At 35.2% G+C, this 12204-nt stretch overlaps 1 protein-coding gene across 5 annotated transcripts in view; it reads right to left on the reverse strand.

Annotated features, from left to right (window-relative positions):
• The window catches only part of LOC136885366 (zinc finger protein ZFP2), a 138131-nt gene that overhangs the window by 23220 nt on the left and 102707 nt on the right, over window positions 1-12204 (reverse strand). For all 5 annotated transcript variants that reach the window (XM_068230376.1, XM_068230375.1, XM_068230374.1 and 2 more), the window contains one exon: window positions 6023-6105. In XM_068230376.1, coding sequence (XP_068086477.1) covers window positions 6023-6105 — 83 coding nt within the window. The remainder of the gene's footprint in view (window positions 1-6022; window positions 6106-12204) is intronic.

A 12204-nucleotide genomic window follows, 5' to 3' on the forward strand; every position in this document is an offset into this window, starting at 1 on the left:
TAGGCTTGTAAATAAACATAATCAGCTTATTCTTTCAGATCGGCATGCGTACGTAGCTTACAAACTTAATCTCAAACCAGTATGAAAAACATCTATAAAACACTGTGTACATTCTGAAGACATACTATATGTTAACTCATCGAGTTAACAGATAACCATAAGCAGATACTCCAAGATTTAGGTTAAACGCTACTAAAAAGAATGGAAGAAATGCTGGACATTATGAATACAGTAGAAACTCGTAAAGGTGAGCTTCATTCTTATCAACCTTTTATGTTTAAATGAAATAACAATGAAGAAATTCTCTTTGTAATTAATTAGGAAGATCTATACATCCTACCACACGAAAGTTATCTCTATATTGAAGGACGACTAGATAAGTCAGATGGAAGTGGACCAAGCACATCGCATCTAAACAACAATGCTCTAGCTTTTCTGTTTTCGGAAGCGCGATATGAAGTAAGTAATGCTGAAATAGGTAGAACGAAGAATGTTGGTATTACAAGCGCTATGAAACTCTACGGTTCTTTTTGTGATGAAGAAAGTAATCTTTTGCGGATATCAGGATCGCGTCCAAAGGCTACTAACAGCTGGATGATTAATGAGGATGGAACTGTTACAGGTATGTTATCATTGAAACATATTCTTGGTTTTGCAGAAGACTTTACACATATTATAATCAACGCAAAACAAGAGCTTATTCTGATCCGTGATCGAAATGTTTACAATTCCCTTAAAGCAGCAGAAACGCAACTAGACTCGAAAATTACACTTCATCGTATACTGTGGAGGATTCCACATGTAACCTTATCTGATCGAGAAAAACTTCGATTGCTCAAGATTGTAGAAAAGATACACCATTAGCTATAACTTTTCGAAGTTGGGAACTGCATGAATATCCTGTGCTACCGCTTACAAACAAGCATAGCTGGACTGTTAAAACATCAGGTTTTACTGAGAAGCTTTTGTATATTATTTTTGGATTTCAAAACCAATCGTAAGTTCAATCACGAAACGATAGCTCACTGATTGATCACTGTAAATTACGAAATGTTAGGCTATATCTCAACGGAATTACGTATCCCTACGTAAACATAGACATTGAGTTTGAGAAAAATATTTTTGGGGTGCTCTATGACATATTTTGTAAACTTCAATCCTTACATTATCAGAAAGATCTTCTGCTATTTTCGCCTCATGAGTTTAACAACAAAGCACCTATTGTAGTTGTAGAGTGCTCATATCATGAAGAATCTATAACAGGATCTCCTGTCGATATTCGTTTAGAATTCGAAACATCTGAAAACATTCCTTCTAACACAACAGCCTATTGTCTTATTATTCATATGAATGATGTTACTTACCATCCGCTAACGAATATTGTTACAAGACTAAAGTAAGGATAGCCCTTTATCATCAACATTAGTGTGTGCTTCGACATCGTACACTAAGGAACAGAAAGACTACACAGTTAATAACAAAAATATGTCAATGTGCATGCTGTTCGCATGCTCATATGCAACATCTTATTTATCTCACACAAGAAAGTGAGGCTACTAAGATGTTATATAAACAGAGAACTTTATGTGAGATGCCAAAACATCTCATTCAATATTTAGCGCCAAGATTTTTATCTACGTATGCTGCCCCTTACGTGCATGATTTTTGGGGCATCGTTCCTCTACACAGTAAGATGTCAATCGTTAACATCATTACAGGCATCGAGGGGAAAATAGTGATGATGATTGGGATGGACCAAATCCGAGGACTGAACACTGTACACAGTGTATAGATGAACTTTTCCCAATACATGATGACGATGATTCAGAAATAGAACAAACCACATGAATAACAAGAAGGTAAGGACTACATTATCTTCTTTGTAAAGCATAACATACCTTATATAATATATTTCTAAATGTGTTGTTTAATCTGAATGTTGCAGGGGGCATTACAATTTCGGACGCATGCTACCCCTTCGCAAAACCCTGTTGAGAAGCACAGCGACCTTGTCAGCAGCAAAACTAAAACTGTTGTAGTACATTGTAAATGAATATTTCATTGCATTCAAAATGTTGTACTTATTGCATTCCTTTGCCTCCTCACACCTACTCCTTCTATCTATAGGGGCTTGAGAAAACGAACAAGTCGAAACATGCATAACTATGATGACGTCATCGCTACAAGCTAGAAACAGAATAATAACAAGTGCTCGCTCTAGCCTTAAGCATAAGATCGCGTCGTTATAGTAATGCATGTTTAAACTTGTTCTATAGAGACATAGAGCCATGAATTGACAGAGGAGGAGGAGGCAGAGTGGTAGTTCATAATGGCCTATTTACAGCAGCCATCTTGTGCAGTAACCTCTAAGCTAGCTTTCTCCATAAAAGACTGTATAGCCGCCCTTTTGTGCAGTAGCCTCTAGGCTAGATTTCTTCATAAGAGCCTGTGTATAGCCGCCATCTTGAGCAGTAGCCCCCCTCAGCCAGCTTTCTCCATAAGAGCCCGTGTACAGACGCAATCTAGCGCAAGCGCCCTTGACCGTCTCATAAGTGCCCAAGTATAGCCGCCATCTTGTGCAATCGCCCATAACTGTCATCTTTCTCCATAAGAGCCCACGTATATTAGCCATCTTGTGCAAGCGCTCATGGCCTGAATCTTTCTCCATAACAGCATATGTATAGCCGCCATCTTGCGCAATCGTCCCATAGCCGTCATCTTTCTCAATAATAGCCTATGTATAGCCGCCATCTTGCGCAAGCGTCCTAGGCCGTCTCATAAGGAGCAGGGTATAGCCGTCATCTTGTACAATTGGCGCCGAGAAGGGCATCTTGACCTAAAACTAAAGATAGCCCCTTCAAGAAGGCGGATGTCAGGTTAGGCTCGCTCTCTTAGGCGCCGACAGGGCGACTAGCCGTTAGTGAGGTTGCACCCCTCAAGATGGCAACTGTGATGTTAGACTCGCTCTCTTATGCGAAATCAAAAAATCGTCGTTGCCCTACTACTATATTAGGGTGAATGACCGCGGAGTCGGAACCGGTCTAGGTACAATATTAGGGGTCAATGACCTCACGTACTGACGCTGCAAAAATGATGATTCAGCGGATTTACAACGCACCTAGCCCCTCTACTCATAAGCATGAGCACGTTTAAATATGCATTCTTCCACTTCGAGATTCACTACTCTTAACCTGTATATGATATAAACAATCGGTTTTCGCCATCAGCCGCCCCTCTTATCCTGCTAAATCTTTGGTTTGAAATCATTTCCTCTATCTCCCACATAGGCGGCTTAAACTGAGTTAGAAAATCTGATTAGGGTGAAATTTGGTTACAATTCTAGCGTTTTACATTATTTTTTGCAAACTTTTGTATAAGCTAGAATGATGCAATTCGGTTCACATATGGCCTTCGATCGTGGCAAGGTGCGCACCAAGTTTTATGACTCTGTATTTCCTATAAGTGTGTCAATCAATGAAATATACGTGTACGAATCACCAAATATACGAACTATCCAGAAATGCGGCTAAATGTTACGTAAAAGGGAGAGAGATACAAAAAAACATCATAGGACTAAAGTTGAAGATCACTCCAATTTGAACTCAGATTGTGCCATTCGTATTGTGATACGACTTACCATTTAGCCAACAAATACCTCAAAAGGAATGTCTGCATAGTCATTAAAATTGCCTCCATATTTCGTTATCTTTGGGGGTAAATGGTAAAAATTCCATCATCTTTGAATTTACTTGTCGTTTAGAGGCTAAAAGATATAATTTCGCCAAATTTCAATTTCGTCTCGCAGATTGTGCTGCCATCTTGATTTAGGGGAAAGGGAGATAAAAAATAGGGAATTCCTCAAAACTTTTTAAGCCCACCAAACCTATAGGTTGTCGTTTTGGGTAAATAATACGACTGCGTTCTTATTCTGAGCCTAAATTTTGAAGGCACCCCAGCATGCCCCCGTCAGGGCATTTTGAGAATTTTGGATTTTTCTGGGGATCCTGGAGTCATCAGCTTTTATGGTACCAAGTTTCAAATTTCTGAGATTGCTGGAAGTGACTCATTAATTCAAGTCTACTTTCATTTATATATATATATATATAGCTCCAGACTGCCTTACTTTTATACATATAGACAATGGACTAAGCTACGTAGAAAATAGACTGTCCTCTGGCTTCTATACCAAGGAAATAGAATACAGACAAAGTCTTGCTGATTTGCTAGTTCGAGAGTAACTCTGCACGAGGTATGTTTAAGAAGTAAGCTCAATTAATCTCTGCCCAAGAATAGAAATATGCATTGTGAAATAATGATTTCCTGTGAACAGTGCGAGTATTGATAAGATTTTTCTCTAACGTAATCTACTGTTACCGAATTAGGAAGAAACAGGAGAATTTGAACCTCAAAGAGTAGATGTATTTGGGCGCTCTTCAGTTGCGTGCATGGTTCTACTCTGACTAAGGAGAGAGTGTAAGCGTGTACTGGGCATTTCTGAGGTATGAAATGAATACTTCTTGCCAATGGTTGTGAATGTCAGGATAACACAGCGCCAGAGGTGAGATATAAACAAAAGTGGGAAGCAGTCATCGCATCACATAACAGAAGACGACACTCACCACCCTTAATATCAAATAAGTCTTTCATAATTCGTAGTTTCCATCACTAATCTGGTTTGATGTCAAGCCATTGCAGAACCTGCCGACACAAGGGCGCGGCTAACAGAACCAGTCCGAGCCTATACAATCATTTCCCAGTGGTTATCAAAGATTGTTTCAAACAGTAACCAACAAAGGTGTGACAGCAAAAAATTAATTAGCATGTAGTCAATTGGCACACCTATAGTTCATGAAACACTTCTGCATTATAAGTTTGAAAACAGGATATACATTTGCACTACTCTGTTAGGTCACTGACAAATATAAAAATTTTTAAATAAATTTCTATCAATTCATTATTCCTTACCTACTTATACAAGATAATACGCTCACTTACTCGAGGAATTCTGGAAATCTTTTAGGCAACCTCCACAAAATTTAAAACATCCCTTGTAGCTATCCATTTTATTACCTTATGTTAATTGTATAAATGTGTTTCCAATCAACACAGTACAAGCATTTCACTGACAATGAGGAATAAAATGAAAAGTGGGGAAATGGAAGAAATCAGCAAGTGTGACCGCACACTGGAACAAACATAATCCAATACTAGGATACCTTGTTATACTTACAACAATGAACTGAACTGCATGTTTCATTTCTACAACACAATATCTGCTTTGGTGTTAACAAATGGAGGAATTGGGAATGGAATGGAATCTAACCAAATAAATAAATTTTAAAAATGACATTCTTTGAGTTATTGCACTATTGAACTGAGCCATCAATATATCAATTTATGAAGCTAAATAATTTTGTTAGTTTTAAGTTATTATATTGTTTGCAATATAACATTTTGAATTTGTAAATTTAGTACATAATCTACAATTATGCCTTTTTTCTGTGCATCACTGTTGATCCACACATACAAAATCACTGAGAATATCTGGAAGTAACAGTTGCAGATGGAATTTGACATGATAAAAATGTGATGAACAAATGATTCAGTGATGCTGAAAGATAGAATATAGTTTTCACACTTGCATAAAGGTATTGTAAACAAATACACTTAAGAAATATCTAGCTCTAACAGAGATCTTTTTGTATATATATATTTGATAACACTACATGAAGGGTCATTAAGTATGATCCTTGGAGTTCCTAAGCATTTTGGATAATTTTAACCAATAGAATTTTAAGATGTTAGTGTTTAAACGTAACCTTTTACAGAGGATTAAACTGACAAAATCGTTGCCATAAGACCTATCTGTGTCGGCGCAACGTAAAGTCCCTAGCAAAAAAAAAAAAAAAAAAAAAAACTGACAAAAATGGCCTGTTTTTGGATATAAAACAACCACTACTGACCACAACTGTGAATAGGTACTATATATTACATATTGTATAGGGTTTTGCTGTGTACGTACTTTGTTTCTTCTTTGATGTAAGGTACCAGCTGGTCAATTGTACCAGGTTCAGTGAATATTTCCTCCTTTATATCTTTGGAAAGCTAAAAGTAAAAAAAAAAAAATTAGAAAAATGGAATTAAAATGTAAGGGAATAAACATATATGCCTAAACAAGAAACAGCTGAGGAAAAAATTAAATTTGGTGCAATGAGAGTATAATTCATTTAGCTCCCAATTTAAAAATATAAGAATGGAAATGAACAGTCAAAACAAATCAAATCAAAATCACATTATTTTCAAAAGAGATGTCTGCCTCGGTGGCAAATGGTACACACAAACACAGTATTATCACGCACTAAATTTTAAACTGAGAAGAGAAGAAGACATTTTCCTAAAATACAGTATTATACAATTTACACAATTTTCATATTAATCACACAGCTCATGCTTAATAAATTGATATTATTAATTGATATTATTTACAAAATTCTACTTATAATATCTTCTGTATCTTCAGTACTTACAAACATAATCAACTCATATACATTATGTGGACTTACTCAAATAATACTATTCAAATGGTACAAGATTAAAATATACATTGCATTTATTTATTTATTTATTTATTTATTTATTTATTTATTTATTTATTTATTTATTTATTTATTTATTTATTTATTTATTCATTTTACACATTTTGGAAGCCAACAAGCATAAGGACCTGCAGCATCTTGACCAAAGACCTTTTTGCCACTGCTAATGAAAAGGCAGAAACGATCATGAAAATGAACACATAATAAGATAGCAGTAGGCAATGTAGCAATAAAAAAGGAGAAACATGAAAGGAAAAATATTATCACCAAATCCTTACCCAATACCATTCCTTGCTTCTCTTTCCCTTCCTGTCGATCCCTATTTTCTTTATCCTCTTATATTCACGTTCCCTTGTTTGCATCGTTCTATACATGACATCTCTTTGTTCATTCCCATGTTCCTCTATACTTTCTTTCCCAAAACACCTCACTGTAACCTCAAATAACCCAACATCATTCCTACTACTTTCCCAAGAATTGAACAATGCTTAAATCATAACTACAGAAATATCCATCAACCCTCTCTGCACAACACATTAAATCAATCAATCAATCAATCAATCAATCAATCAATCAATCAATCAATCAATCAATCAATCAATCAATCAATCATAAAATTCATCAATCACCACTGATCAGCATTTAGGGCTACCACAAAGGTGGCAAACTGTTTATCAGTACTTATGTAGAAAAGGATTGTGTAAATTTATGAAATAACTACCTTGGTAAATTATTTCAATCAATAAATCCTCTTCGTATAAGCAAACACTTGCCAAAGTTTGTCCCTTTGAATTCCAACTCTTCTTCATGTTGTGACCTTTCCTAGATTTAAAGAACATGACTTAAATTTAGTCATCAATTAATGTAATTTGAAGCCATCTCTCCAATGACATCTGAGAGTATACTGCTTAGTCAAACTGCCTGTCTCCTTTTTCCAAGTCTCCCAGCATAAACTTTGCAACATCTCTGTAATACAACTCTTTTGTCAGAAACCACCCACGAGGAATGGAGCTGTTGCTGTGAATTATTTCCTGTTCTCTAATCAAGTAATCCTGGTGATGGTCTCATATTCTAATTGAGGCCTTGCTGGAGATTTATATGCCCTCTCCTTTACAACCTCTAAATAACCTCATAGTTACATTAAGAGATCCGTAAAATTTATTTTAAATCCTATTTAGCTAAATACCACAATGAAGATTTATCCTTACTACAAATAGCTAGGTATTTACACAGATCCCCATGAGGAACTTTCACCCGATCAACATAATAATTTAAACAGAGAGGATTCATTCTATTTGTGAACCACACAATCTGAATTTTCACCCCTCTTAGCATCATACATTTGCCCAATGTCCATCTCACAAAATTGTCTAGGTCTTTTGTAGCCGTTCACAATTCTGAAGCTTATTTATTACAAAAAGCCTTATCTCTGATTACAGTTCATTATTCATTTTGTTTTTATACACAAGAAAATTAAGGCCTTGTTTTTACTGCCCTGTGAGACTAAATCCCATAATTGTTACAGCATCAAATAAACCTACACCTCCCCTAATGCACTGAGTCCTATTTTCTAGAAATATATTCATCCATTTAGTCACTATTTTATCTAGCATAATGGCACTAATTTTTGTCAGTGGTCTCCCAAGATCTATCCTATCAAAAGCCTTACATATGCCAATCGTTATACATTTGACCTCCTAAATCTAAAATATCTGCTATATCTAGCTGGAATCTACAAGATGAGCTTCAATGGAGTAATGTTTCTAAACCTGACGTCCCTTATATAGAACTGGTTAGTAATTTTGTAAAGGTGTATAATATAATCGGAAGAATACCAAGAGCTTGTATACAACACCAGTCAAGATGACTTCTGTGTAATTATTGGCTTTATGTTTTTCAAAACTTTCTTTATATGCAGGGTGTTACTACACCAAATTTCCTTTATTTGGTATAGCTGCTTCATACATACTCTAATCAATTAAGCACTACAGATTTGGTTCTATATCTCAACCAACTGACTTTAGAAAATTTACAAATTCCCAGCAGCATTTCTAGTTTGAAATGTTTGTATCTCATTTACAATGTCTTTTTCATTGTAGGTCGATGTGGAGATTGCAAATTCATTTCAAAGGACTGGGTGAAACTGTCAACTGCGTCAGGTACTGCAAAAGGACATGACCAAACCATTCGTGACACGCCCTATGCCTCACGAGTGATGGGTGCGATGCCCATTTGCTGATGAATGGCGTCTTGCAGGAAAGCGATGCCCATCGAATATTGGAGTATACACACTTCCATGTTGTACAATTAGTACTCCATTCTGTGCCATTCCACTATTCCAGAAATTAGCCTCAATCGAATTAAGATGAACACTATTACTAGTAATGAAGTAGACACAATGAATAAATTATTTAAAATGTCAAGGAAGTTGACAGTAACGCAAAGTCAGAATGAATGAGATCGTGATGGCAGTGACCAAGATAAAACTGATATTCGAATTTTTAAAACCAACACTGTTTAAAAATCACAAACGAAAAGCTAACTCAAGGGACTGGAGGTGTTCGGAGAAGAAGCTGCATAATGCATATAAGATATTAATAACTAGAGAAGAATTCATGAAAAGAAAGATATTTACAATATCTAAACAAGAATATAAGGGAATACATAAAAAGATTAAATAATATGCACAAAATATTGAAATACGAGACTTATAAGTTGAATATCAGTGGCATATAAAAGCTAAGAAGACAAGGCAGTGACTATAACAGCAGATATTTAATACATCGCAGCATGAATGATCAATAACTAGAAAAGCCATTCTATACGAGGTAAACTCGAAATGTTAGCAGCCATATTGGAGATCTAATAGCAACTGAGATTATACGAAGCAATATTGAGCAGAATTAAGTAGTAAAATTATGTTAGGAGGCTTTGAAAACGATGACATGTCATGGCTGATTTCAGCAATGCATTTAGTCCTTTCAATCAATCTTTTGAAGGAAACCGTGGCTTTCTAAGAAGATTTGACTGACTATCTGGATGATTACGAGCTCGACCGACATGGTAGAGATGACCATTGGTTCCCGATGACATCACGATGACCGGCCAAGCAGGGTGACCAAGTAACATACATCATTCCGGAAAGTGACGGAAAAAGATAAGTTTGTTTAATTATATATCGATAAATAGGAAAAAGGTTAGTCTTTTTGTAGTTAAAGCCCACAGTGATAGATAATTGTTTATTATCTTCAGAATTATTTAAATGATATTAGATTTTCACAAGAGATTTATATATGCTGATGATATAAGGGAACAGGTAGTCTTCATCAGAAATAAAAGAAACCCCAGTTTGGGAATGTAATAAAATGACAATAATGTTTCAATGAGAGCAAAGATTTCCAATTACCCATATTATACCCTGTCATATGTGAGGTATATAAGAGGACTAATTTTAGGATATTTAATACGTAATACCAACTGATATTATGATGAGTGGAGGTTATATGTTACCATAATAAGTAACATGGATACTATGGCCGAGTGAAGACATGTGCATATTATTTAAGAAGGTATTGATACGATACGATGAATATTAGAAAATAAGTTTATTTGAGCGTCAAGTAAGATATATATATGTAACATTTATGAAAGAATATGAAGAGGTACGAGATAAAATGAGTTAGGATGACGATATGATGTTATATGAAGGCAATGGAGAATATATTGAAGGAATAAGTAACGCTACGACGAAATATGTGATAAAAGAAATATCTCGCCATACATCTAATTTTCGATCTGTTTTTTGATATGTTCTATTGGTGGAAAAATATCTAATTCCCTCCATGGGAACTTAGAATTTCCATTTGAAATATGTGATGAAAAGGATGTATTTGAAATGTTAGGAAAGATATATTGACGCACAGTGGGATCATATATGTTCATTGTGCAATGATAATATATTGTCTGGGAATCCATATCATATGTTAATGTGGTAACATATACATGATATGTTACTATAGATTAAGATCATCAAAGGCAATCCATATAAGATTGTTTTGATTACTTACTTGGATATTCTAACCGGATACTTCTAATCTGAAATCACATTTTCCAAAATAATGATGGTATATGTAGGTTAACATGGATAATTACTATTATATTGTATAATGAATATATCTGTGAGTGGATATTACATAGACCCTTCAAATATGATCTTCCCTAGGCAAAATACTGAGAATAAATTGCATATTAGGTAATTTATTGATACATTTGGGCATACTTTAGAGTATTATTACCTCGTAATATACGTCCAATAAAGATTTGCGTTTAATAGTGAATTAATTTCAAAAATATGATGTTGGTTAATCTAATAATTTAATTCGAATACAAGCAGATTTGTGTTGTCGACTGAGAAAATTTTCATTTTCCAGAAGCTTAACTTGAAGTGCTACGAAATCAAAGTAATATTTTCTGAACAAATCTTGTCCTAAAGAAAAATTAATGAAAACTGATGTACAGAATGATCCTTCAGATCAATGTAACCAATATGTTCCCATGCTAAAAATGCATTTAATAATTTTCTTTGTGAATGTTTAATTAAATACAAACAATAAATTATTTCAATTGTGGTAACAATATGATAAATGAAAATAATGAGTCTTGATTGTTAGTAAATTATAGAACAAATATCAATCAATTTCCATACTTAGTTCAACAACTTGTATTCCTTTACCTACGTAATTATTTCTTAAATAAATATTAATAGTTAAGAATTATATGCTATATTATTTTAAGTTTTCTGGTAAAACAAAGTCAAATTAGAGTTAAGTGGTTGAATTATCAGTTCTCTTGCAATTCAATGATACGTCAGATAGAGACGTCCCTCAATCCTGATGAGAGATAGAAATATTTAGCGTATCAGTGTTGTCTGGATCCCACATTTAAAATATTAATGAAGATTGAAATAATGAACCTTGAGATCTGGTCGGGATATCTTTACGGCACCTATCCTGGACGCAGGAAGGGCGTAATACCTTTCTGAGTATGTCAACATTCAACACCGTACATTGCAACAAAGATTAGTATAAATGCAGCATATTTGGGTCTTTAGGTGTAGTGGCATCCTTCATTCACAGCATATGCCTGTGACTTCCCTTCATCTCATCCAGAATGCCTTTATCATAATCCGCAATTCTACAACTACCCCACTATCAGTCTACAGGCCAGATCCTACACACCTGAACCAATCTGGATGAAGCCATTAGATGAATCGGATGACTCCAGGTATTCACTCTTCTTTTTGTTCATTGTAGGGTAGTATTGTGAGAAACAGATATCCCATAATTCACCTCGATGCTACAGTGTCATTCTTGATCAATCAGCAAGTGCAACATCATCTGAATATAAGCGAGTCCTAGGAACACTCCATTGCAAGTCCCATGTGGTGGTGTCCATGCTGAGGACAAACAGCAATGGGGACAGAGCAGAACATTCGTGTACACACCAACTTTCACTGACAAGCTGTCCGGGACGTTGACAGCGCAACGTACAGAACCTCCGGTGTTCGTGTATAACATCATGATCAAAATCATAAGAATTTCTGGTACAC

Source organism: Anabrus simplex, chromosome 14 (assembly GCF_040414725.1).
Source record: "Anabrus simplex isolate iqAnaSimp1 chromosome 14, ASM4041472v1, whole genome shotgun sequence".
Taxonomy (NCBI): Eukaryota; Metazoa; Arthropoda; class Insecta; order Orthoptera; family Tettigoniidae; genus Anabrus; species Anabrus simplex.